The 27,918-nt window shown below is 40.9% G+C and overlaps 2 protein-coding genes across 3 annotated transcripts in view; both read left to right on the forward strand.

Annotated features, from left to right (window-relative positions):
- The first annotated feature begins 277 nt into the window (after nucleotides 1-277).
- Nucleotides 278-14,740, forward strand: IL1RL1 (interleukin 1 receptor like 1). The gene is made up of 10 exons (XM_040993870.1): nucleotides 278-456; nucleotides 959-1,166; nucleotides 2,872-3,046; nucleotides 3,143-3,305; nucleotides 4,361-4,432; nucleotides 5,893-6,034; nucleotides 6,129-6,268; nucleotides 11,291-11,437; nucleotides 12,284-12,451; nucleotides 14,299-14,740. The coding sequence occupies exons 1-10, from the start codon at nucleotides 363-365 to the stop codon at nucleotides 14,643-14,645; spliced, it is 1,656 nt and encodes a 551-aa protein (XP_040849804.1). The 5' UTR covers nucleotides 278-362; the 3' UTR covers nucleotides 14,646-14,740.
- Nucleotides 14,741-17,135: 2,395 nt separating this feature from the next.
- Nucleotides 17,136-27,918, forward strand: part of IL18R1 (interleukin 18 receptor 1) — a 34,975-nt gene continuing 24,192 nt past the window's right edge. The window contains exons 1-2 of one of the 2 annotated variants that reach the window (XM_040993873.1): nucleotides 17,136-17,663; nucleotides 25,752-25,841. In XM_040993873.1, coding sequence (XP_040849807.1) covers nucleotides 25,784-25,841 — 58 coding nt within the window. In that variant the 5' untranslated portion in view covers nucleotides 17,136-17,663; nucleotides 25,752-25,783. Of the gene's footprint in view, nucleotides 17,664-18,424; nucleotides 18,569-25,751; nucleotides 25,842-27,918 lie in introns of those variants that run through there. The other variant, XM_040993871.1, reaches the window with a different exon arrangement.

Here is a 27,918-nt window from a genome sequence, read left to right on the forward strand (position 1 = left end):
TCCCTAGAGTCTCCTGGGGGTTTGAAAAAAATTTATTATTATTATTTTTCAAAATAACAACTCTTTTTATTTCCCCGTAATAGTGCTTCTTTCCAGGTATTTTCAAGATAATGGTGATATACAACTATACAATAGCATGATCTTTAAGAGGATTGTGTGGGTAGGTCCCAGGGTTAGTAGGGAGAAATGCAAGGAGCATGTCTAGGGGACGTATGTGTATCTTGCGTGCATATTTGTTCCTAATAAAGACATGTTGAGATTTGCTATAATTTCTTTTCCAGCACTTTTCCCAACTCTGGGTCCCAAGGGGCTCCACCTGCTGCTTAGTGGGGGCTTTCTCATCACAGCTTCTTCTTGAATAAATGCAGCACTTGCTTGTGACTGATACACCAAGAATGCCGCTGTGGATCTTGGCAGTTCTGACTATTCCCGCCTATTTTACATCAGCTTCAAACAGTAAGTATCAGAATGAGGTCATTAGGAGAATGCTGTTTCATTGCCTACTGCTTCCTTTTCATGGTTCTAGCCAAATTGGGTATTGAAAATATTATTTTTCCCCCTCATTATATGACAAATCTACCTGGAGAGATTCTTCATGGGAATTATGTGTATATTTTAGTTTTATGTGTTTAGATACATCAGATTTTACCATGAGGTCTGCATGGAAGAGGTATTGAAGATGTGTGTTGACTGGCACATGATTTGTTAAATCAGGAATGGCTGCTTTTCTATTGGAACAGCAGGAGATAATCAGGTTCCAATTAGCTCATCATCAGTGAAAGGCAGAGATAATTTCATAGAAGATCTCAATATTTGCTTATTTCTTTTCAAAATATTGCCATGTGTAACCCACTGACAAATTTAATCCTTGGGGTGGGGGGACTAATAGGAATATAGGAGTTAAGGTCTTTTCAGATAATGATTTCTGGATCTTTTAGCATTTTTTTTTTCTTTGCAGGCAAACCATTCTGGGGTCTGGAAAATGAGGCTTTAGTTGTGAAATGTCCGTTATCTGGGGAAAATAGTCACCAAGTGGATTGGTACCACTCAGTAACTAACCAAAAAATTTCTACTGAGAAAGGAAGTCGTGTATTTTCCTCAAGATATCTTAAGTTTCTGCCGGCCCAAATCAGCGATTCCGGAATTTATACTTGTGTTATCCAAAGGTATCCAAGAAGCCACTGTGATCTTTGAAACTGCTCCCTTCCTGTAGGGGCTAGGAGTCTGAGCCGCTCTCATTTCCTTTCCTGTTCTGATCAGTTCTGGGACAGTTGAATGTCTTAAGTAATTTGACAAAACGAATACATCTAGGAACACTACCAGGGTAAGGTTTAGATGACTGTGAGCTGGGTGTGTGCATTTGGAATTACAGGAATTAAATGTAGACTACTTAAAAAAAAAAGACTCTGATTTCCTAGTGTCTGAGAGAATGGAGAGTAATTGTTCACTTTTCATAGGAAATGAGAAGAAATCAACAAAAAACAAAAACAAAGACAAAATCTCAATGGCCTTTGCCTAGGGTAGGCTTGAACTAGGGCTATGAGCCATGCCTTAAAACTTGTTGATTTAAAGAAGATTACGTGGAGTTGTGGGTATACCAATTACACATTCAGAATATACAGTATTAATGTTTTGATTTTCTGCTAAGATTGGGTCCAGCAAAAATGTTAGCTGAATTACATGAAAAGGATGGATAGATGCAGTTAAGTGTCTAGGTTCTGAGACTGTAGAGCTCCAAATTCATGTTGTTCCTCTGGTTAGCTGTATGATGTCAGCGTGCTACTTCTCTTCCCCGAATCTCTGATCCAAAGTTTCCTCTTCTGAAGAATTCATATCACATCATTTCAAAAGTTCTTGGAAAATGAGACTGAAAGGTCAGTTTATTTTAGTGTAAAAATGTTTTAAAATCCACAAGTAGATTTTCATGAAGTTTTTGGAAATCCTTCGTATCGTAATGTTATGTAACTTAAAGCACACTTGTGAGAATAAAATGAAGAGAGCTTACTGGTATAAGTGGTACACAGAAAGTAATCAATAGTTGCTTTCTTCTCACAGGAGCGGATGGTACTACAGTTGATGTAGTGTATAAAGAAATGGTGATAGAGGCATTTTTGGATTCCCATAGTGACTATGTCCTAGTACAAGAGTAACAAAAATATTTGAAAGATTTAGTGATTATTTTACAATTTAACTTTTATTTATTCATTTTTAAAATTTATTTTATGATGTAGATCCATAGGCTCTGGGACTTCCCCTTCCCCTCACTTATTTTCCCTATATTAATACAATAGTATAGTCTTTCAAAAATAGTCATAAGCCCATAATTCTGCTGTTTACGTGTATCCTAGCATTGTAGGTATGGACAATGGCCGAGAGTCCATAAGATATATTTGATGGTGCCATTGGGAGTCCATTTTTATTTGGAAGTAGAGATGTAGATTGCATTGTATCTTCCATCTCTATATGGATAATCTCTATTATATAGTTTATCTACATGACTACATGTACACGCATATTTCCTATGTATCTCTTGATATCGTATTTTGCATGAAGATTGCCTTATAACAAGAAAAATGTATGATATTTGTCCTTTGAGTATAATAGTCTCTAGTTGGGACCATCTTGTTACAAATGGTAGAATCTCAATTTTTTTTTAATGGCCGAGTACTACTTCATAGAGTAGATAAACCACAATTTATTTATTCACTCCTCTTTCGATAGGCATCTACGTTGTTAAAACAAAACAAAAACCTAAAACTATGTAACAGTGTTTTATAGGAAAAAAGTGATATTAAGGAAAAATTGTTGTTGTATTAACCTATTTGAAAATGCTAAATTACTCTTCTTTAATGGTTTTATTTATTTTAATAGCCCCACTTTCAACGGTACAAAATATGTTAATGTCACCATATATAAAAGGCAACCAGATTGCAGAATTCCAGATGATTTTATGTATACAACAGTAGATGCATCAGAAAAAAATCCCCGAATAAATTGTCCTAGATCTGAATTCTACAATTGGACAGCACCTCTTGAGTGGTTTAAGGTAAAGGGGGAGTTGAAGGGAAACAGCTGAAGATGAAATATTGAGACTAGATCATAGTGAAGACATCCCGAAAAAAGAATGGAATTTTTATTTCAGAACTGTAAAGCCCTGACTGGATCAAGATACAACGTGTACAGCTCATATTTGCTCATTCAAAATTTGACAAGTGACGATGCTGGGGATTACACGTGTAAACTTTTGCACAATGAAAATGGAGCCAATTATACCGTGACAGCCACCAGGTCTCTTTATGTGAAGGGTATGTCTTTAACTAAATATGGCTATTTGGAGAAAGATAAAGTAGGGAGAAGCATGCCCCTTTGGTTGAATTTTCTCTACTACAATTTCTTTCCTGACATTTCTTCCTACTGTTTATATTGTATTATATGAAGAGAACTTCTGTACACGCTTGCAAGTTTCAAGAAGCTTGTGGGAGAGATGACATGACCAACCTGAGGATACCTACATTCCTTCATTCACAACTTAGTTTTCTGAAGATACAGTGGTCTGAATTATTAAAGGAGTTTACCATTTTTAAGATTAAATACTGTAATTTGTGGTGAATTTGTTCCAAGATCCTGTATAAACATCAAAATAATTGAATACTCAATTCCTTATTTTTTTAAAAATGCCAAAATAGTGGTGCATGACCAATATAAATCCTATCCTATACTTGCAACGATTTATTTATTACTTTTTGGAAAGTCAGATTTACAGAGAGGAGGAGAAACAGAACGATCTTCCTTCTACTGGTTCACTCCCCAAGTGGCCGCAATGGCAGGAATTGCACCAGCACGGGAGACCTTGGGGATGTTGCTGGCTTTGGATCAGCTTGGCTCCAGCTGTGCGGAATGAATCATCAGACAGATGATCTTCCTCTCTGTTTCTCTTCCTCTCTGTATATCTCACTTTCTGATAAAAATAAGTAGATCTTTAAAAAAATAGTATCAAAGAACATCAAAAGTGGTGAGCGTGTTAGTGTGAGTTCCTCAAAAAGTTCATGGAAAAAATGGATAAAAAGAGATAAGCTTATTCTGTTGCAAAATATATTAAGTTCATGCTTTGGACTTAATATATTTTTCCATGATAGATATGTTCCACAAATTTTCTGAAGTCTCCTGTTTAAATATAGCTTACTTCGTGTGTGTCCATGGGTGTGCACACGTGTTGGTGTGTGGTTTGTTGATAGGGTTTATTGCCAGGGTGATTTGGAAACATTGCTGTGAAATAGGAGAGAAATATGAAAATGCAAGCTTTATGGTGATGATCAGTTAGTAACTTGTTTAATATTTATATTCCCTTTTTGTTTTTAAGAAATTCAAGGCTTTCCTTTGTTTCCAGTGATTAGAGCTCCTCCAAACAACGAAACGAAAGAAGTTGAACTAGGTAAGAAGATTTGAAGAATGCCGTGAATGTGATCTGGGAAGCCCTTGCATATGTTCCTTGTTCTGCATTTGCCTAGTATAGGGTCAGACAGTTAGCAGCAGGGACCCTGAGCACTGACCAAAATGATAGTGAGGGAGCACTGGCTTCAGGCTCTTGCTGCTACTAGCAGCCCCATCACAGCAATATGCCACATCTACCTGGGCAATGTGCTTGGGAAATCAGGTCCTTTCTTCAGTGCATCTCATTTCATTCTTTCTATCCAGAAGGTACATGCTGGTCCTACTTTGCTTGTCAGGAGCCTTAGGCTCAGAAATGCCCAATGATTATGGATCACCACAGAACAAAGACAAGAAAGGGGCTTTCTGGCTGTTTCCACATCTGTGTTTCCTGGTTCCCACCAAAATGAGATACAACACAAAACTCTCAGCTTCTAAAACCAGTGAGCATATGATGGGCCTCTTCCCTCCCTCTTGGCCATCTGTAGCCATAAACTCCACCATACTTCCTGGCATATTTTCTGTCCACTGCTAAGTGATACTTGTCACAGTCTTCCCTATTTTTGTCCATGTTGTTCCTCCTTCATTTGTCTCAAGACTAAGCTCAAATATCCCCTGCCTTGGAGCAGTCCCTCGATGCCATCCTCCATCCTACTGGAGAGCATGATCAAATCCAGGCACCATACACTACGCCGTCAGACAACTGCACTCCCTACCATTTTCCCGTGGCCTCCTTCATCACTTGTGCATCCTTTTACCAGAGTACTGGAGTCGCATGCGATCTAGTACTTATTTATACCATCACAAGCTCTCCAGAGCCTCTACACTCACCATTCCTCTTCAGCTTGCCAACCCTTAACACCGCATATGATTTCTGCAGGGAACTGAGTGCTGAGGAAGAAAGCATTCAATGCACATCTACACAAGAATACAGCCCGTAGGCTTTCAATTCTGAAAGGAGGAAGGCACAGGTTGAAGGAGTTAGGATGGAATGCCTGAGGTTTCTTTCTGGCTGCCCAAGTCCTGGGATGGGAGCTTGATTTGGTAAAGCACGGCTATGCTTCCACATCTAACTGATGGAGATTCAACAGCAGTTCAGCAGGAGGAGGAAGCTAGGGAATAGGGAAGTTCAAATGCATTCCAATTCCTAGTAAAGGGAAACCCTATGTGAAAGTACAGAGCTGGTTAAGCCACATTAGCTTCCTCAGTTTCCTCTACAGGTGAGTGGGTGGTAGGATTTGAGCTTAGAGCTTAGCAGCGAGTGAAATGAAGAAACTGGAGAAGGGAGGAAGAAATAACATAAGGACATAGGTCGCTAAGGGTGCCAGAAAGCAGGAGGGGAAATGCAAGTCTTTGCATGGCACACACTAGGTATTCGTCAAACTTTTTTTTTCACAATAAGTTAAATTCAGTATAGCTGGCACAATGGGATTTTACTGGTGACTATTTTTCTTTCCCATTTAGGAGAAACAACAAACCTAACTTGCCACGCTTGTTTTGGGAAAGGCATTCAGAAGGATACTATGGTCCAGTGGCGCATCAATGGATTTAAAGTGGAAAATTTTAGTGAAGTAAGAATCCAAGAGGTAGAAAGATCAAACGAAAGGTATTCTTATGTTGCACATAAACTATTCCTTTTCCTTCCCTCGCGATGCCTGCACAGGTAACATTTCAATGACAAATTGTCTTCTCACTTCCAGCAATGAAATGGCCTGTCTCAGTGTGGTCTTGAGAATAACTGATGTCAAGGAGACAGATTTATCACTGACTTTTGACTGTATTGCCCTGAATCGTGCTGGTATAAGAATTCACACTGCAAAATTAAGAAGGAAAAAGCCAAGTAAGGAATGTTTCTGAGCCCCAGGTCTTCAGAGTTTGTAGTGACAACTGGAAGTTGCAATCATTTTCTTTGATCACATGGGTTGATTTTTAGTCCCAAGGGACTCATCAAGGTGACAGACCTGTGCTGCTCTTCTTGGGGATGTCAGTTACTTGCAGTATGCTCCTCTCTCTGCTTTTTCTGTTTGCTTCTCTCTCACTTTGCTTCCTCTTCCTGTGTGTCTCTTATGTCCTCTTCCTCCTCCTCTGTGACATTCTATTTAGCAATCCACTGCTTTCTCGATATTTTCCTACTTTTCTTTTATCTCACTAGCTCCCTGTTTTGCTGTATGTGAAATAAAGCATACCGGTAGGAAAACAAACACGTTCTCTTGTTCCATTATATAACTTTTAAGACACGTGACCTAGCATGTTTTCTTTTACATATTTTGGTCATATGAAAGCATCCTTCCATGGTGAGGACAGTAAAATGGACACAAAGAAGGTATTCAAAATGGTATTCAACTACTGCCCATTGCAGAGAATCTTAGATGCATTTCATAAGAAGACATGCACTGCCATCATTAACTATCATAAGTTATTACATTTAGCTGAAACTCGGGAGAAGTCGAGTAGTTTAGTCCATATCTTACATGTTATTCTAGCAGTTCAGGGTCTACCTTCTCTGGGCAACCTTCCTTGACCACTATTTTGGTATATATTCATGCATAGCATCACATCTCCATTGTTAAACCATCACACTGCCTTGCCAAGGTCTAATAGGCAGTTGACTCAAGAAAACTGTCTACTCCTTGAAGGCAGAGATAGCCAAGTTACTCATTACAGTCTGTCCCACAGTGCCTGGCTTAGCATGTGCTCCATAAATGCTCGTTGAGTGAATAAACGAAAACACAACCAAGTTACCAATATAATAGCTTTGATCCATTTCTATTTCTTAGTACAGAAGCACTTAATACAGAAACACTATTCCATACTGACACTTGGTAAGTTGAATGCCTTTCTACTTACATTCAAAAGCTGAATTACTTACAGCTTCCATGTGATTTCATTTGTATCTAGCCTTTTAATGACATCATGAATTTCACACAATAAAATCTAGAGATATGAAACTGACTTCAATGAACACAGGATTCAAAAGCAACAGTAAAATCATCTACATATTGTGATTTTTGTGGCCACTATGCCTAGACAACAGTTCTAGAAGGGGGAGCGTGGATCTCCGCATCCTGGGTGTATCTCTGGCCACACTGCTATTGTGCAAAGTGGCTTTAACAGTATCTTATTCCTCAATCCTTGTTCATTTCCTAGAAGCTTGCTGTCTGCATTTCCAGGTTAAACCATCATGTTGGTTAAATGAAACATTTGATACCATATAAAAGAGCAGAGAGTGATGGCGTTTTCCTATTCATCATTTGCTTAGTGGCTGCACCACCGTGTAGAAATTATTCCACTTGTTGGCCAAGTAGTGAAAGAGAGTTATATTCTGAGTTCACATCACTATGCAAGGCAAGGCCCAGCTTCATTTGAGGGAGGCCACGGAGGCGCAGCCTGATGACATAGGATTGAGGGTTCAAGGAAGGCAGACCACTAGTTTGACAGGGTCGATCTTCGCCATACGTTCTGCTTTAACATTTTCCTTGTTTTAATTTCGGCATTAACCTCTGATTTATAATTTTGATAAAACACACAAAGTCCTGACTCACATAGATGATTTGAAGTGCCAATCCAGTTTTTGAGAACTGATTTCATTCACCCCTAGATGACCACGGATATTCTGCTAGAGCTGCCTCTGGGTGGTAGTGGACATAGTGGTTCCGACAGGGAGGGGGAAACTATTGTCCCCACTACTTTCCAGGCAACCGTTCTGTGGCACTATCCTTGTGTTTTGCTTATGTTATCACTCACAGATGTTCTCTAGTTGCTTCTGTTTGGGAATTACCTGTGTGTTACTTGTGTATCGCTGTGTCACATATATTGGGTGATTTTTGTCTTTCTAAATATTTGACTCTCACCTGCTGTTTTTTTTTTCAAGTGAACATGTTTACACTCTGTTTCAACAAATGCATAAATATCTATTGCTATTGGATTATTGCTGATACCCATTCTGAAATTGCAACTTTTCTTGAATTTCCAAAGCAGAATCTTAGAAAACTATTTCTGTATGTTATTAAATAAATATTTGATGCTCACTTAACTAGTAGTACACATTTATTCTTTGTTTTCTACATGCCATGCCCTGTGTAACTATTTTACACTTAAGTTTCTCATAATAACCCATGAAGGAATAAAGGAGACATGGTTGCACTCATTTAATTTTATAAATGAAGCAAACTTACAGAGAATGGAATAAGTTTAGTACTGTGTAGTTCAAAGATTCAGACAGGCAGCATTTTCTTGTTTAAAAACACATAATGGTCGTACTTAGAGCTTATTTATCTCATCATACGCAAGAATTATCTACACATTATTTATTCTAGTCTCAACACTTAGGAAGATGTCAATCTTCAATTTTCATTAATGTCTTGGATCAACTTATTCTCTTCAGTTGAAAATGACCAGCCACCATATATTTGCCAACAATCCCTCAAACAAGTAAACATTCCCAATGTGCACCTGTACAGGATTTTATTTTTATTAATTTTACTTTAAGATATATTATTGTTTGGGGCCCAGCACAATGGTCTAGTGGGTAAAGTCCTCATCTTGAATGTGCCAGGATCCCATACACCTTGAATGTGCCAGTTCTAATCCCAGTGGCCCCACTTCATCCATCTTCCTGCTTGTGGCCTGGGAAAGCAAAGGAGGATGGCCCAAAGCTTTGGGATCCTGCACCCTCTTGGGAGAGCTGGAGAAAGTTCCTGGCTCCTGGCTTCAGCTAGGCGTAGCACTGATCGTTGTGGTCACTTGGGGAGTGAATCATAGGATGGAAAATCTTCCTCTCCATCTCTCCTCCCTGCATATCTGACTTTGCAATAAAAATAAATAAATCTTTTTAAAAAGAGATACATAGAGGAGGCATAGAAAGTCAGAGCGACAGACAGAGGCAAATACCTATAAACAAGTTCCATCTCTTGGTTTATTCCCTAACTGCCCACAACAGCAGGGACTGGGCTAAGATAAACTAGGAATCAGAGGCTCCATCTGGGACTGTTCCATGGAAGGCTGGACCCCAACCATTGGATTCATCCCATGTTGCCTCCCTGGGGTACTAACACTGGAAGGTGGAATTGGTAATAGAGCCAAGACTCAGACCCAGACACTCTGATTTGGAATGTAAGTGATGTCATAGCTTCTGAGCCAAATGTCCAAGCCAGGTTACAATATTGGACAGAGTGATCTTAAGAAGACTTCTGTTGAAATAATTTAGTTTTGTCATTTAAATTGATGACAGTTTAGATAGTAAGTTCTTAATTTCCAGTTTTCTTTCTGTCTTTAGATTACTTGATCATTCTTGATTTCAAAATGTAGGATTCTCAGAGAGCTAATGAACTTCCAAAGATGCTACAGACATTTACAAATATCAGCCTTCAATTTTCTGTGAATATCAGGAGCCCAGGTATTGTGAATTAAGAAGAAAATGAAAAAGAAATATATAGCTATTCTTATTTGAGATTCTTCTCACCTTCATCTTTAATTGGGACTATTTCTAAGATAAGACAGCTGACAATTCTAAAGAGGGAACTAAATCTGAAACCATAGCATTCCCTAAATAATCACAGTTTTACTTGCACATGTCTGTTACAAGTCCTTGGTTTCATTTGACGCATGTCTTGTGAGCCAAGCCTCCATGGAATGAAGTTCAGGGATGGCCAGCTAGGGACCACTGTAACAGAAGGAAGTGAGATGTATAGGACTTAGAAGCCAATTAAGTGATTTTCCCATCAAATATGATTTAGACCATGATTCTTGCTCCTTCCTTGCTGTATATACTCTCACGCCTTAAAAGCAATGACACCCCATATCTATTGACTCCTTCCCTCTTAAAGCACTTTTAATTTTTAAAAAATTTATTCTTACTGGAAAAGCAGATTTACAGAAAGATCTTTCATCCACTGGTTCACTCCCAAAGTGGCCACAATGGCTGGAGATGAGCTGATCCAAAGCCAGGAGCCAGGAGCTTCTTCCAGGACTCCCACGTGGGTTCAGGGTCCCAAAGCCCACTACTGCCCTCCCAGTCCACAAACAGGGAGCTGAATGAGAAGAGGAGCAACTGGGATATGAACTGGTGCCCATATGGGATCCCAGGTGTGCAAAGTGAGGATTTAGCCACTAGGTTATCGCACCCGGGCCCGCTCATTCCCTTTAACGTCCCTACTATAAGCCCTGCTAATTGATTCTCATTGTTATATGAATTAGAACCTCCTGAACTTACCTTCCAAGTTCATCATAATCTGAGTGCCACACACTTTATGCTTCTACTATCAGATCAATCTTAGAAGAAAATCACATCCATTTTTAATTCCCCATCTAACACTCTCCTCTAGTCTTTAAAACTATTACAATGATGCTAAAATATATCAGCTAGGGTTCCAAGTTGGGCCAGAAGCCAGGCCTAACCAATTTTCCTCATCATACTTCCCAGGATATCCCCAAATTGGTTTATAGCACTTCCTTAGAAACACATTCCTATCTCTGCAGTTTGGTTTACAGCATCCTCTCTGGCCAGGTGGATTTATCTCTCTGATATCCATTAATAAATCTGTTAGGGACCTCCTCCTGCAGGAAGTCTCCCATGACTAGTCCAGGATGGAGTGAGCTCTCCTAAATTCCTGTGCCAGCTACAATAGTGACTTTATAACCACCCTAGCTAGGTTCATCCCAACACCTAGCTTGGTGTAGGGGTTCAAGAAATGTTAATTTCTTGGTTCTTGAAGCACCCACACAAATTCCAGCAGGTATGTTTTGGGGAGGTCTTTTCCGTTCCCAGCGGAGGCCTGCATCCTTGTATTTGTTCCTGTTGTCTTATTGTAGGATATTTAGTAATATTGTTCATTTTCTACCTCTTCCTTTATCTTCTTAATAGCCAATCATCAGAGCACCTACTATCTAGTTGCGGGGTGTAGTACGTTGTTAATGCTAATAACTTTCTCGGTGGTTATGCTAAAAGTCTTCTGGATTGAGGTGATTCTTCTCTGGAGAGATACATTTAGACCATACAAAACTAGGAATGGTAAGTAGAAAGATTCAAGCTTTTCCTCTTAAAAAAACCCCTTAATGAGTATTACTTAATATCGTAAGAGTTATGGTGCCAAATTTAGAATCCATTTTGCCTGCTAACATTGCCAGCAAACAGTGTTTTCATGTTATACAGAGGTGATTTTCCTTTCTTGTGGTCCTGGAGTTCATCTTAGTAGCACCATTTTTCTCCCCATTAGGATAATCTTTCATCTAAATCCCCAATAAAAGATTCTGCCTCAAGTTTAGAAATGTTTTACTATTTAGGGAAATGTATTGGAAAGGTTTTAGGCAAATAAGCATAGTAATAAAATTTCTCCTGCCTTTTGGATGGGCACAAATTGGGCAGGTTGGTCAGAGTGCAGGTTCCTGCTGCCTGAAACCCCATTCCAGAGAAAGCCTCACCTATGCATGTCAATGCCACATGAGTGCAGACAGTTCGGCTGGTAAGTGTGGAAAACAGTTTTTCATGGGAAGGAAGATACATGTTAGAAAAGATGCAAAGCATATCTACAGAAGACTCCTGCCTACTATGAACTCATACTAACAGATTAGTAGCCAAGCTAGACAATATGGCCAGAATTATGCTGGCCAAATTCTTGCTTAGTCTCTTATTAGTCAGCCTGAGATACTGAAAAGGAAGAGGACTTCAGGGTCAAGACTGTGGCTTTTTGATTATTGTGGCACTGGAAAATTGTTATCATCCCTTGATTCTACAATACTCCAGGAGATGGGATACCTTCACCTGAACCATAAAACTTGGCAAGGGGTATCTATTAGAACTCAAGTGAGAGTTTTTAAAACCAAGTAATGAAGTTGTACATCTTGTTTTCGTTGTCAGATGGAAAGCTCTATGATGCTTACATTATATATCCACGTAACTACCGGTATTGCTCAGAAGAGGCCAGCTCCATGGAAAATTTTGTTCATCAGATCTTGCCTGACATTCTTGAGAATAAATGCGGATATAACTTATGCATTTATGGGAGAGATCTGCTACCTGGAGAAGGTAAAGCTACCAATATACACTAGTGGCACAAATTGATGCTTTTTACAAGGTTATGAGCTGTGTGGGCCTAGCCCCGCAGGTGGATAAAAAATTGTGTTTACTATCTTGCAGACCTTAAGATTAAATATTTTAAAGGAAAACTTGTCATTTGCTATTGTCATCTCATCACTGTTTTCGGGACAAGATCTACACATTTCTATCAGTGACATGAAGTCAGACAGGAGTCTTTTGAACTATGGATTTATCAACATTGCTGAATTTCTACTTTGCTTCCGTGTTCTCCTTTAGGACAATTCTATGACTTCTAGGAACTCAATTCAGGTCTCCTATTTAAGTAGCATGAATCTGATTAATTGAGCCATCAGTGCTGCCCACCTCGGCACACCTCCCCCTCCGCCCACGAGCCTGTATTGGCAGCAAGTGGGTGTCAGGAGCTGAAATTGGGAATCCAACCCAGATACTCCAACACAGGACAAAGGTTTTTGAAATGGCAGCTTAAGTGCTAGACCAAATGCCTTTTTCTAGGTTAGTATTTTAAATTTACATTCCTACTAAAATGGGAGAGGATATTCAGGTGCCTACAGATTCAAACGCACACTGAAAAGTTCAGTTCGCTTTACTCTGGAGTATGTAGGAGTGCTGATAACCTGCTAATGGCCGGGACACTTAACCAGTGTAAAATTTAAGAAGATAGAATCCAGTTCTTTTCCCAGTGCTCCCCTTGGCCACCAAGTGGATAGAAACTAATAAGCAATAGTCTTACATGCTTCATTAAGCTACAAGATTGCTCAGCATCCTGCAGGGGCTCCTATTGGGTCACACTGTGCTCACATTTGGCCCCAAACTCCTACTTTTTCTCGATCCATCAACCTAATTTCTAGTTACCCCTTCCCAAGTCAAATTCAGAGGCCAGGTCTCTGGTGGCGGTCTCCTAGTCCTCATTGTCCAACAATGTACTCATTTGAAACATGTCCTTACTCCTCCCCAGTGTATGTCCTCTTACCTTTCCTCAACCAAAATAAAATGAAACCCAACAGGACACACTGAAGTTCATTCTATCCTTGGCCAATGCAGCATGTTTATTCTCATCCCAGTTGTCTTCCAAATTTGAGCCTTTTCATGCACACTACAGCCTCCTCCATTCAGGCTCCGTCCTGACACAAGTCACCTTTTTGGTTTTAGGTTATGTTAATTTCCCCAATTCAGATTACATGTATTTGCAGATTTCACCTACTACTCTAATAACACCTCGAGTGGTTATGTTTCCTTACTTGCTTCCACCTCCCGCTATGCCAGAAAACCGGGTACTTCACAGGCTCCTGAGTCTACCCAGAAGTAATTGGATTCACGATGGAGTAGAATGGAGGCTATCCTTCCTTAAGATTTTCTTATCCAGATCAAATCAGAATGTAGGGGGAGGTGTATGTAAATCCAGGTATTTCCCTAGAGACTTGGTCAGTTCGGAGAGGCAAGGCTTCCTGAATGTGCACTCCTTCAATTGGTAAGGTGCTTTAATGCAAGCAAGCAAATATTTTATACAGATAGTGTACTAAGGAAATGCAGTCTTGGTGAACTCAGATCCCAAGTGTCCCACGAAATGGTAGGCTAAGTATCTCGACATCCTCCCTGAGCTGGAGGGACTCTCTCAAGGACACTGAGCCTGATACTTTTAGGGTGAAAGGAGTGAAAACAAAGTCAAGTCCTCCACCCAAGTACATTTCCACTTTTCTGAGCAAATGACTTGGGCAGTGTCAGAATCTCACACCAGATTCTCAATAACACTGATGAGCAAAGCATTGGACTTAAAAAAAAAATGACAGGAAATCTTCATTTGCTTGGATTACCAGATGCAGCCATAGCAGTGGAATCCAGCATACAGAAGAGCAGGCGGCACATTTTCATCCTGACTCCTCTTATCGTGCACAGTAAAGAGTTTGCCTATGAGCAGGAGATCGCCCTGCACAGCACCCTCATCCAGAATGACTCCAAGGCTATTCTTATTGAAATGCAGGCTCTGGGTGAGTCAGACGTACAGCAGGCTGTGGAACTGCAGGACTCCCTCAAGCACCTGATGAAAGTGCAGGGAACCATCAAGTGGAAGGAAGACCATGCTGCTAAGAAACAACCTCTCAAGTCCAAGTTTTGGAAGCATGTCCGGTACCAAATGCCTGTGCCAAGTAAATTGCCCAGTTAGACTTTCAGGAGAATTTCCTGAGGTGTCCAGGGCAACAGGGTTTGCTTTCATGAATGGATGCTTCCGAGTCCGAGAACTCGGTGTTTTTTTTTTTTTTTTTTTTTTTTTACTATATATGTATAGTAAAAAAAAAAAATTCAGAGATCTGCAACTACAGCAAGTTGCAGAGCAAAACTGTAACCAAGAAGATACAGCCAGAAATCTCTGAAAGACTTTAAACTAGACAAAAGGCAATACATTTCTAGAAAGAAACTGTTTGCCATTTCACCTTTCACCCTCTGGCTGTCTAATGGTTTTGAAGCCAGCAGGTCTTCTATGACCACTGGATATTCTTGAATGTGAAAGACTCTATGCTCTAAGATCAGCACAGTTGAAGGTTGGAAAGGTCCTGGCTCCCTGTTGTTAATGGTGAATATCATTAACGTCAGTGAACTTGATGCCATTGGGCTTCTTTTCCCTTTGTAAAAACACATCCTTCTCTGTTTAGCTGTTTTTTTTTTTGCTTTGTTATTAGTCATAACTGAACATACGATATGTAATGAAACTAAGTTTTCCTATTGTGGGCGTACCTTACAAATGATCAAGTTAGTAAAAAAAACTGTTAGATATGCATTTATTGTCAACTTTTGCAAATTGATCCGCAAATGTTGTTAGACATTGTTAAACCTTCAGGTTGGCAAACATTGATTTACTGGAACGGACTGTTTTTTAATGTTACAATATCATATGTAAATGGTTTATGAATATGGTGGAAACATCAGAAGCGCTCTGCATTGAAAACTTGAACTTGATTTAGCTGATGCATGTGTGAGAAATAGAAATTGCGTAATGGATTTAAAACAGGAAAATGGCAAAAAGAAAAAAAAAAGCAATACATTTCTTGAGGGTCACTTAAAGGTTTTTTAAAGATGCCCTAGCTCCTCCCAGCTGAACTGTGCCTGTGCCTCTCATGTCCCCTTGAGGTACGTTCTGCAGGTTGGCATTGTGGTGCAGTCACCCACAGCCCAGCATCCCACACAGGAACCAGTTCTCTTCCGGATGCTGCACTTTCCATCTAGCCCCCTCCAATGGCCTGGAAACGCAGCAGGAGAGTGCACGCGCCAGGGCCATTCACCGGGGAGAGCTGGATGAAGCTCCTGACTCCTGTCAGCCTGGCCCAAGGGTAGTCAGGGGGGCCATTCGGGAATTGAACCAGCAGATGAAAGATCTCTTTTTGTTTCTAGCTCTTTCTCTGATGTTTTGAAAATAAAGGAAATCTTTGGAGGAGAACATTGGTATACATCTTATTTCCAACCTCAGAATGTTTTTATTGTATTTTATATGCGTGGATGCTCAGCTGTATTATACCCATGTTGTTGATTTTATTGAACTGTCTTATTTCAGTTACCGTTATGACAGAGGTTTTTGTGATTCTACATGTTGATTCTCCTTAGTGATAGTTCCTATCTCAGTGACAGAAACATTTATAGAAGACCTGAAAATAAAAGCACAGAATAATTTTTTAAAGTCCATATATAAATCACATTAAGTTTATTTTACTAAATTTTCTTCTCGTTCAAAACATTTTAATTGTATTTACATGTACTGTTTGCATTACTGAGATTATGCCATATGAACTTCTGCCTTCTCTTTCTAGACAATATTATAATAAAAAACGTTTGGTATGTCATTGAACATTTCCATCTGATGAGTCTGTTATAGTGGACACAAATGTTCATCTCTATAAATAATTCTCCAATGAGCTGTCAGCATAATATCGCTCAATGAAAAACATATATATTGTTACTTAGAGATAACTGTAGTTGCTATAACCTTTTATGAAATTAGTAGGATATTTTGGCAAAACTGTTCTGGCAAGATGGAATTCATTTACAGGTTGCAGCTGTTGCGATCTAATGAAGAGATCATAGGAGCCCTCCAAGTAGAGATGGAGGTAAAGGGAGAGTTCCCGGTCTGGCAGTCCTGATAGTGCCTCCCGTTTTGCAGTTTTGCAACTGCGTGGAGCTGTTTAGCACAGCCTGGCCTCAGTGGAGCTGTGTAACACAGGACACAGTTTGTACATTTAATTTGCAAAATAGCATTGAACTGTAGTTTTGACAGACAACGTCATCCATCTTTAACCCAAATGTCACCCAGTACTTTTCAGGACCCTAATTGAAGACGAATCAAATTTCCGGAAGGATTCATAGTTACCCATCCTGTAGGTTATTCTGTTCTCTTAATCAGTGTTCCTTGGTTGGGTGGCACTACCAACCCCAACTTTCTCCCAAACAGGCGGGCGCGATGCAGATGTTACCCACCAGGTCCGCCTTGCTAGCGCTCCTAGCGCCCCTTGGCCTAAAGGGTGCGTGCAAGAGCTTTCGGGCTCCATTGTGCCTCTTCCAGGTCCCGCAGGTCACAGGGCCACCTCTGGGTATTCCCCAGAACCCACGCTGCGCCTCTGGGGTGGAAGGTCCCGACCGCGTAAAGGCCGCCACTCTTACCACCGCCGGGGCAAAGCGTGGGATTTTCCAGCTACAATTCAGCGCCCACGCGATACTGTGGCTGGCAGGACTGGCGCAGCTGGCAGGCGGGGCACCTGGGTGGAGGAACCGGTGCAGCAGCTGGGCTCGCGGGCACGAGCGTCCCTGACCCCCGGCACAGGAGAGCAGCCCAGGTCCCCGCGCAGCTCGAGAGAGGGAGCAGCTCACTACTGGTGTCACCCTAGTACTGCAGATCCTGAAACTGCCGAACTTGAAGCAGCGCCCCCTCTGCAGCCGGCAATAGCCGGTTTCTTTCTATTTCTTGCTTCTTCGTGATTTGCAAACCCTTTCTAGTGGCCTTATCTGTTAAATCACACCCGTGTCCCCACTCCCTCTGCCTTGCGGTGTCTCTCTTTCCTGTCCAGTTTCACAGCTGTTTGGGGCAGGGATCTCCCCCTCTCCTTACCTGAGTTCTCAGCTCTGCTTGCACAAGTGGTGACCTGGTGTGCAGGAGATACAGCCAGCCCTGCCCCAGCCTCAGGGGACCCCTCTGAAGGTAAGAACAAGCTCTGTGACAACCTGGGCCCTTTCTTACCGCCCTGATCAAGGCCAGTCACAGGATCATGCAAGTGTGTGTGTGTGTGTGTGTGTGTGTGTGTGTGTACAGAAGGACAACTGAAACAAAAGCATCATTAGCGTTCACTGATAACTTTACAGGTTAAGACATTTCTCGGTTCCCTTTCTGCAGGAGTGACAACAGCTGTGATAAATGACAGTGCTTATTATTTATGAAACTTACTGTATGTCTCATACTGCATGGGAAGCTTTTAGATTTTTCTTATTTTCTTTCTTGGGCTCACAGGACAAAACAAGCACTAATTTCATGCTTAGTAAAAGGAAGAGAGACTAAATAACTGATTTTTCATTGACCCCCAGAATACTACTGAGGAGTAGATCCCAGATTTGTACCAGAACTTTCTGGTTTTCAAGATCTTTGTCCTTAATCTGAGGTGTTTTCAGAATGATGAATACTTGATTGTATCACTCATAGACACAGGAGTGACGAATTACTAAACAATGCTTGCCAGAGATAGGATGTGAAATTTCTGTTTAGGTCACAGCTTCTCTTGCTTCATTCTTGTGGTTTCTGAAATACGTGCTGTGCCATTGGTAGATCCCCAAGGGCAGAGGCTTTGGAGGTGCTGGGAGGGGTACAGCTGGGAGCTGGGTTTGTTTAGATTCTGGGACAGCATACCCCATTGCCCTGAGCAGAGAGAGAGAAAAGTGGAGTTGTCTGGCTCAGAAACACAGAATGAAAAGGCAGGTGCCTGTCCAGGAAGTAGGGACAGGCCCTGGAACCATGCGGATACCTGGTCTCTCTGAATGTCAGTGGCTTCCTTGCAAAGGCAATCAAGGTGCTACATCGTGAGGACTGTAGGCACCTAGCTAAGGGGCTACGGGGTAAGTGTTCAGGTGGTAGCACATGCAACTGCACAATGGGATGAGAAAACAGTATGAAGATACGAGTGACTGATGCTTTTGTGATATGAGCTGTGTACTGGCAAAGATACTTTTGGACCTGCAGATGGGAAACTGAATTATAGCTAGTTTTGTATTCCGTAGTGTGTGTGTGTGTGTGTGTGTGTGTGTGTGTGTATGACCATTTTCTACTCTTTGTTGTTTGTATCATTTTGTAGGCTAAGTGTGCATGAATGCCATAAAGAATAACCTACATATTTAAAGATTTCTTCATTTTTATTGGAAAGTCAGATTTACAGAGAGAGGGAGAGACAGAGAGAAACATCTTTCATCCGCTGGTTCACTGCCCAAGTGGCTACAATAACTGCAGCTGAGCTGATCCAAAGCCAGGCGTCAGGAGCTTCTTTCAGGTCTTCCACAAAGATGTAGGGTCCCAAGGCTTTGGGCTGTCCTCTACTGCTTTCCCAGGCCACGAGCAGGGAGCTGGATGGGAAGTAGAGCAGCTGGGATTAAAACTGGCGTCCACGGGCCCGGCGCGGTGGCGCAAGTGGTTAAGTCCTCGCCTTGCACGCCCGGGATCCCATATGGGCGCCGGTTCTAATCCCGGCAGCCCCGCTTCCCTTCCAGCTCCCTGCCTGTGGCCTGGGAAAGCAGTCGAGGACGGCCCAAAGCTTTGGGACCCTGCACCCGCCGTGATTCAGGCTGGGCCATTGACAGTGAAGCTTGTCTATTCCCCTCCTTGAGTCACAGGCTCCTCTGAGAAGGAGCTTGGAAGTGGTCTGGCAACCATGGGTTTCTGTGAAATGGGTTTCTAGATAATGGTTAGTTTCCCCAGGGTGCAGGGTCTAAGGCAAACCCAGCTGGGTGCAGCTGGGGCTCCAGTGACCACTGGGACATCTGAAACAGCCTGTTCTGCACTGCCCGGGGACAAGAGGGAGGGATCAACTTGTATTGATCAGTCACACAATTAGGAAAGAAAACTTATTATATTTCAATTTAGAGAAAACTGTGCATGGATAAATTTAGGTAAGTTTGAGTTTTTTTGTTTTGTTTTTAATAAAGATTTATTTTATTATTTTTGGAAAGTCGGATATACAGATAGGAGGAGAGACAAAGATCCTCCATCTGCTGATTCAATCCCTAGTGGCCACAACTGCTGGAGCTGAACTGATCCGAAGCCAGGAGCCAAGAGCCTCTTCCAGGTCTCCCACGCAGTTGTAGGCTTTGGGCCGTCCTCTACTGCTTTCCCAGGCACGAGCAAGGAGCTTGATGGGAAGCAGGGCTGCTGGGATTAGAACCTGTGCCCACATGGGATCCCTGCGCACTCAAGGCAATGACTCTAGCCACTAGGCTACCACGCCAGGCTCTGGATAAGTTTGTGACTTTTCTTTGTGTGTATACAAATCACACACACAACATACACGTATACATAAACATCAACTTAATATTAGGGTACTTCAAGGAGTTCATTAGAAATAACTTTTTAAAATAGGTTTATTTTGGTCAAAACTTTTGAAATCTATGCAAATAAGGAGTTTTTTAAAATGTCATGGAAAATGTATATTATGAAAAAAACTTTGCATACACTTGAAAGTATTTTATATCAAAATTTAAACTTTTAAATTTATTTTTCCACAGCTTATTTGAAGCATTACATTTACTTTTGCAAGCACACAAAAATGCCCCTATATATGTCCTTGGCTACACATTAGAATGATCTGGAAAATGGGGAACAGGATGTCCTTGAATCATTATGCATGTTTTTTATGATCAAGGTGATAATTAGTACACTGGACATTGCGTTAGTTGCCAAGGTTTGCTTCTCAAAATGTTACGATTTATGAAAGCATTTTAAAAGTAGAAGAGTTTGCAGCTTTGACAATGGATTAGGTATTCACCTGAAAACTCTTTGATTGGATAGTGCAGTTCTTAATGCAGTAAATATTAGACTGCTAAGCAGACACACAATGGGAATATGTCCAATTAATGACAAGTGCTCTGACTACACGAACAAAGCAAGGTGAAAAGGAGAGAGATGCTGGGTGCCTTTTTGTGTGCTTACACTTGGGGCAGCCACCCTTGCCAGATTTCCCCAGAGTGCTGCAGGAGAAGCAGTGCATGAGAGCTTGGTACCAACAAGTTCTAAAGATAGTTGAATTGATTATGGAGAAGTATATAATAGCCGTTTAGGAAAAGTAAGTTGAATTAGACCATCCTTTCACAAAACAAGAAAATACACTGTTGGTGAATTATACAGCTAAAAAGAAAAAGAAAATAACTAAATCATAATATGAAACAACACAGGGAAGTGAGCACTGAAAAAAATGCAAAGAAAAAATATTTTGAAAAGGGAAAATCACGAATCAGAAGAATGATTGGTTTAGCTGCAATAATAGAACTTTTTCCATGTGTTACCACAACAAAAGGGAACTGAATAGAAACTAAAGAACAAGCTGAACAAACCACTTAAGATCTGAGAATTTGGTAAAAGAGGTCATTAAACGGTGCATAAACATGAAAATAAAACGCTTAATAGTGTAATATTTTCCTCATTTATACCAAAAGAAATACAGATCTAAAAACGAATGAAGAGCAGGTGTTTCACATAAAAAACAGACTGCTGGGTAAGATACCTGTGCCCGTATTGCAGCGCCTCACCTCCGTTCCTGGCTCTGAGCCCTGACTCCCGTTCCCATTCTTGCAGACTCTGGGGGGCTGAAGTGGTGAGGCTCCTGACACTGATGGGGCTGACCTGGACCAGCTCTCTGACTGCAGTCTTCAGCCAGTTTTACATTACAGGCTTTTGGGGGTGTGAACAACAGATGAGACCTGTCTTTGGCTCTCTTTTTCTGACATACACATACATACATATTTGTATGTAACTATATGCACATATAATTTTAAATTTTTGACTACCTGATTATGTTTTTGAAATGGAAATGCTCATTGCCTGGGTGTGGGGCTAGATGCTGTCCTTTACTACTGAGGGAGGAAGTATGGATTATTGCAACAATTCAGGAATGTGAAGTGGCGGTATTCATTTATTACGTTTCCAATGTGTCCTTTGATTCATTCACTGTGCTGTCACCTGGTAGCCCCCAAGAAAAGAACTAGAAATGGAAGAAAACAACAGGAAGAGAAATGTAAGCATATAATGATAGTTAACATTTAAACCACCAGACACTTCACAAGAAAGTGACTTTCGCATCAGCCCTAAGCAGATGGTTCTAGCCTCCTGTGGTAAAGAAAATTGAAGCTCAGAAGTCAAGCTGAAGTTGTTGAACTTGTTCAGCTGGTGACAGGTAGACTCACTGAGCTAGGTTGACACTGGAGACCATGTCCCCTCAAGCGGGCCATATCACCTCACATGTGAAGGTGGTTGTGGGGCCATTCTGGGTATTCATAATATAATTCATTTTGTACATGATAACACATCTACTTGGAGAAATATTAGGTGGCAATTAAGATGATGTTAAAGAGAGAGTTTTTTTTTTAAAGATTTATTTTTATTATTTTTTTTATTGGAAAGGCGGATATACAGAGAGGAGAGACAGAGAGGAAGATCTTCCGTCCGATGATTCACTCCCCAAGTGAGCGCAACGGCCGATACTAGGCCGGTCCGAAGCCAGGAGCCTCCTCCGGGTCTCCCACGCGGGTACAGGGTCCCAAAGCTTTGGGCCGTCCTCGACTGCTTTCCCGGGCCACAGGCAGGGAGCTGGAAGGGAAGCGGGGCTGCCGGGATTAGAACCGGCGCCCATATGGGATCCCGGGCGTGCAAGGCGAGGACCTTTAACCACTTGCGCCATCGCACCGGGCCCAAAGAGAGAGTTTTATGATAAGGAAAATATTCATTATATAATACAAAGTGGAAAGGCAGGACATGAAATTATTTAACTGCCATCTACATTATTAGAATGTAAGTGGAAAAATAGAAGAAAACATACTAAAAAGCTATTTATGTTGAAATTATTTTCCACTTTCCACCTTTACTTTGTAAATATCCTACACTGGTATATATTGCTTTAGAAGTCAGAAAAAGATTTGCAAAAGAAAGAGATAGAGACATAAAAATCACAGAAAATAAAACCACAAATTTATCAACACCAAATACAGCCTTAAAAATATACCCCCAAATTCTTGCTTGCAGGAAATGTAGTATTTATGTGCTCCAACATCTATTTTATTTATATTTTTTAGGATGATTATGGCATGATTTAGAAGATCTTGTTTTTTAAAAGGATTTATTTATTATTATTATTATTGGAAAGTCAGATATATAGAGAGGAGGAGAAACAGAGAGGAAGATCTTCCATCCAATGATTCACTCCCTAAACGACTGCAACAGTTGGAGCTGAGCCAATCTGAAGCCAGGAGCCAGGAGTCTCCTCCGGGTCTCCCACAGGGGTGCAGGGTCCCAAGGCTTTGGGCTGCCCTCCCAGGCCACAAGCAGGGAGCTGGATGGGCAGCAGGGCTGTCAGAATTAGAACCAGTGCCGATATGGGATCCTGATGTATTCAAAGCGAGGACTTTAGCCACTAGGCCACTGTGCTGGACCCAGTGAAATGAATTCATTCTACATTAAAAACATAATTTCACTCATACAAAAAAGTAAGTATATTAAAAATTTGTATGCATATATCCACACACAGAGAACTTTTTACCTACTGAGATCATCATGTGTCTCATCTAGAAATTGATTTATCAGACTACTGAATAATGTCATTACATTCAGACCTTGAAAATTGAGAAAACAGATCTGTGTCATCCTGAGAAATGACATAAAGGAGACTGATTTTCATTAGACTTAACATAAAAGAACAGGCAACCTTAATAACAAAATGTCATTTGAGGTTCAAGAACAGGGACAGTTTAACATCATAGAAGTCTTCTACTTTGATTATGTGCAGTTGGTACTTTCCACACATACTTACTCTTTTTCATCTGTTATCGGTTGTTATCTCTTGGAAATTCCATCAGCTATGAGGTGATGTATTAATAAGATTGGTGTAAATTATTTGGAAGTTAATCATTAAACTTTTCCCAGGATTTAGATGTGAATAACCTTTCTTTTTCTATGGTGGGGATGAGTCGCAGCTGCTGAGAGCAAAATGGTCCCGAGCTAGCTGGTTATCGGTACCCAGAAGCTTTTAAATATTTAATGAGTTCATCTCTTAGTGATTCGGGTGGTGGGCCTTGTCATCAGCTTTGTGTTGGTAAGTAACTTGCACAGCTCATCAAGGCTCATATTTAAATGCAAGCTCCAGGGTGCATATCCTTGAAACTAAGATCTTTCCATGGTTCTGTGCCCTCCCTGTCCGAAGACAAGGAGGCATACAGTAAACAATGAATGTGGGGTGAATGCTCCTCATTAATGACAAGGAAGAATGGGGCTTGGGAGTTGATGGTCTCACCCACCTGCCATTTCCCTCTTCTACCTGACTGCGTGCCCATCTCTAGGAGCACCAGATCCTAAATGTGAAAGAATGCCTGGTGTCCTTTTAGGGACTTCCCCAACCTTCATGCATGTTCAAAATTGTCCAATGTGTCTAATATGTGACTTTCCAGGGGTGGCAGTATTGAGCAGCACTCCCATTTCAGCGTGCCATGTCTGCAGAGGGGTGAACTACACCTGTGCAGAACACAGAGTTATCGAAACCAAACTGCTTTGCACTAAGAATGAGACAGCACACGTCTGCACCTGCCAAAGCCCCAACCCACCTTCCTTTATGAGGCAGTTGGTAGGATTTGTTTTGGCTATGCTGTCTCTTTTGTGTGCCAGGATAAACCTCCAGTAAACCTTGTCTGGGTTCCACCTGGGACTCCTGAAATTTGTAATTAGGAGGACGAAGTTTGGGTTGCATGTGATAAAAGTTCAGTTTAGATCTCAGTTTCTTGGGGTTGTGATCAATGCAGACGAGGGTGCTGCAGTACACATGAAGCTTGTGCATCTTGATTCGACTGGTTAAGTGACCACTTGGGACTTCATCCCATGTCAGAGTGCTACTCTGAATCTGTCTTTCTAGATCCTAAATCGATTTCCTGCTAATTCAAGCCCTGAGAGGCCACACTCAAGTTCCTGGATTCCTGTCACAAACATGGGACACCTGGCTGGAATTCCTGGCTCCTGACTGTAGTCCAGTCCAGCCCTCATTGTTTCAAGCATTTGGAGGGTGAACCTGCAGTGAGATCATTTCTCCCACCCGCTCTCTGCCTCTCTCTGTGCTTCAAATAAGCAGATAAATAAAACAGAAAAACACAGACGACTGCACAAATGCAAATAGTAATTTTTCATTGATAAAATATTAACACGTGCATACTATTGGCTAGGCATTGTTTTGGGTTAGAGTGTGATACTCATGAGACTTTCTAGCCTTACGAAATTAAGTTTTTTAGAAATAACATGATTTTTTAAAAAAAATTTAACCTCCAAATGATGCTGTAATGACAAATCCTGGAATATTTATGTACATACACACACAATTCTACATGGGCAACACTGTCAAGCCTGCCTTGGTAAATCACAGGCTTTATTGACTAGTACATTTTCCAGAACTATAGTGGCCCTTAACATTTACCTTGAAAGCAAAATTTAATAGGCCACACCTGAAGTATATCAGCCTTCGCTGTATTAGACAATGACATTATTAGAAATTTATTCTGGAGCTATATATATATATAAAGATTTATTTATGTTTGGTGAAAAGGCAGATTTACAGAAGGAAGGAGAAACATAGAAAGATTTTCTATCCCCAGATAGGTACATGAGCTGTTCCAGAGCCAGGAATCAGGAGCCTCAAGCCTCTTCCAGGTCTCCCACATGGCTGCAAAGTCCAAGAACCTGGGCCATCCTTGCTGCTTCCCTAAGCCCTAAGAGGGAGCTAGATTGGCAGTGAGCAGCCTGGACATGACTTAGAGGCCACATGGGATACAAGCACCTGAATGTCAGGGATTAGCCTGTTGAGCAATAGCACCAGTCCCAGAACACTGAAAGTTACAGATTTAAAAATTGTATTAACTCCATTTGGCTGAAGGTTTTGAAGGTTTATGCAGTATAAGGTCATTTTACGGGCTGGCTGTTCCACAGCATCTTTTTTTTTTTAATGTTTCTAAGATGGATATGCTTTTGTTAGAAAGCTCTGGCTGAGCTTGTGTTGTTGTTTTTCAGAGAAACCACTTGAAGCACAATTCTAACTCAGCATGTGTCAGAGAGAATTCCTCTTAGTCCTTTTGGTGCGTATATTTGTTCACACCTCAGGTAAGTGATTATCAATACTCAGCCACATGCTCCCATGAGTCATCTGATGGGGGTTTCAAAAATTGTCATCCTGGGGCTGGGGTTGATGCCCAGTGGATCAAGCTACCTTTTGCAAAGCTCACATATCATATAGGAGTGCTAGTTGCAGTTTTGGCTGTTGTCTATCTTATCTAGTAGCATACTAAATGCGCCCGGAATGACAGCAGAAAATGGATGAAGTACTTGAACCCTTGCCACTTGTATAGGGGACTAGGATGGAATTCTTGAATCCTGGCATTGGATGGGCTAAACCTGATTGCTGTGGCCCTGTAGGGGTCTCTCGCTTTTACCCAGTTTCTATTTTTCAAATAAATAAGATAAGTCTTAAGGGAAAAAAGAAAGTTACCATCATCTGGTGGATGAATATTTCATAAAGTAGGACCAGATGAAGAAAACACAATTGTACCACCGGAAGAGAAAGGATGCAGCACTCTGAGTTTATGCACAGAGCAGGATGCAATCAGCTGTGCCCTAAATAAGTTATACTTCTCTGAGATGAAGATTGCTGTGTGTTATCTGAAACTGAAGAGCAAACCAACTCATGTTTATGTTAAATTGTACAAGGTTTTGTTCACACTCCCCTTCCTGGTGAAAAGATAAAGTCTCACCTTTTTATTGAGGTGAGAAGAGGGAAAGTGAGATGTCCCTTAAAGATTCTACACATATATGACTGAAATTAGGAGTACGCAAGAAAGACTGGTTAGACTGGGGAGCCCGAATAGAAATGTTCATGTATTGACAGTGATAGCGTGCATTTTTTTTCTCCATAAATTGAGAAGAAGTTTGAGGACTTGTTGTTTGGAGAATAATTCTGTGATACATTAGTAAGCATTTTATTCAGCTTTGGAAGAGAAAGTGGGAGCACAACTGGAAGTCTTTTTCACCTTGAGAAACACATGGATCCATTGCCACTATTCGGAGCTGAAGAGATAGCAAATTTAACTTTATGATATGTTCCAATATTGCCAAGTCCAAAACGCAGGTGTATTTACTTAAATTCTGTATTGTGGTGATTCATATGATGCAATACTACCTACATGTTGGAGGGATGAAACCAGTACTTTCTTTTTGATATGGAATGAGATGCCACACAGTACTAAGTAAAAAAGCAAGGTGCAGGAAAACATGTCTTGAGATCCGTGCTCTGTAGACACTTGTTGATAGCCTTGCTCAGTTACCTTGAACTCACGTTTCAGGTGTAGAAACAAGCTCTGCAGTCCATGGCATATGAATGCTAAAATCCTAGTCCTATCCTTTTAGATGCTTGGAGAGTATCTCTCATGGATGGTTAACTCTAGGGAGACATGGCAATTGACTACATGTAGGGTTAAGATTGATTTAAGCTAGTTGACATTAAATAACAACATCCTCTGGTTCTCCAAACACAAGACAACTTCACATACATACTTTATTTCAAAGGATATAGGTTAGGGGTCCTGCTGGGCTCAGGGCAGAATGGAAGTGCCTGTTATGGCATACTGAACTTCATACACTTTGAATTCCATCATTTCGCCAACCCAAAACCATTTCCAACAAACATTGCATCAATTAACAAAGCCTCTGATGTTAAAAAGTTGAAGTTAGATGTCTAAAGCCACCTGCTGCACTTTGAACTATCATCTCCCTTGTGGCTTACAGGATATGCTTTTTTCACACTAGATTTTTCAAATGATAACAGCCTACAAAAAAGAATGAGTGCATAATGACATCAAAACACAGCAGAAAATGGATTAAGTACTTGTATATGCTTGTGCAAACGTTTAATATAGAACCAAAACATACAAGTCTGGAAATAACCAAAGTATCCACTAGGCAGTTTCCCAATAACCCACATCCCTCCAATTTATTATTAATTAATAGAATGTATAAATTGTTAAATAGTCACAATTAAAATCAGTACCGATACATTACATATACATTTTATATATACACATGAATCACCTCATCTCTGTTGAAGTATCAAGATGTAGACTAGAGATTATTTAGCACCCAATGTAGGTTTGATGCTTATTAACTTGCATACCTAGGAGAGATTTAA

Source organism: Ochotona curzoniae, unplaced genomic scaffold (assembly GCF_017591425.1).
Source record: "Ochotona curzoniae isolate NIBS_2020 unplaced genomic scaffold, NIBS_Ocur_1.0 contig_883, whole genome shotgun sequence".
Taxonomy (NCBI): Eukaryota; Metazoa; Chordata; class Mammalia; order Lagomorpha; family Ochotonidae; genus Ochotona; species Ochotona curzoniae.

Bases quoted from the DNA above. Each gene is read 5' to 3' on its own strand.
- IL1RL1 (XM_040993870.1), top strand. From the start codon at position 363: ATGCAGCACTTGCTTGTGACTGATACACCAAGAATGCCGCTGTGGATC. The intron at 1,167-2,871 runs GTATCCAAGAAG...TTATTTTAATAG, and splicing joins TATACTTGTGTTATCCAAAG to CCCCACTTTCAACGGTACAA. The intron at 3,047-3,142 runs GTAAAGGGGGAG...TTTTTATTTCAG, and splicing joins CACCTCTTGAGTGGTTTAAG to AACTGTAAAGCCCTGACTGG.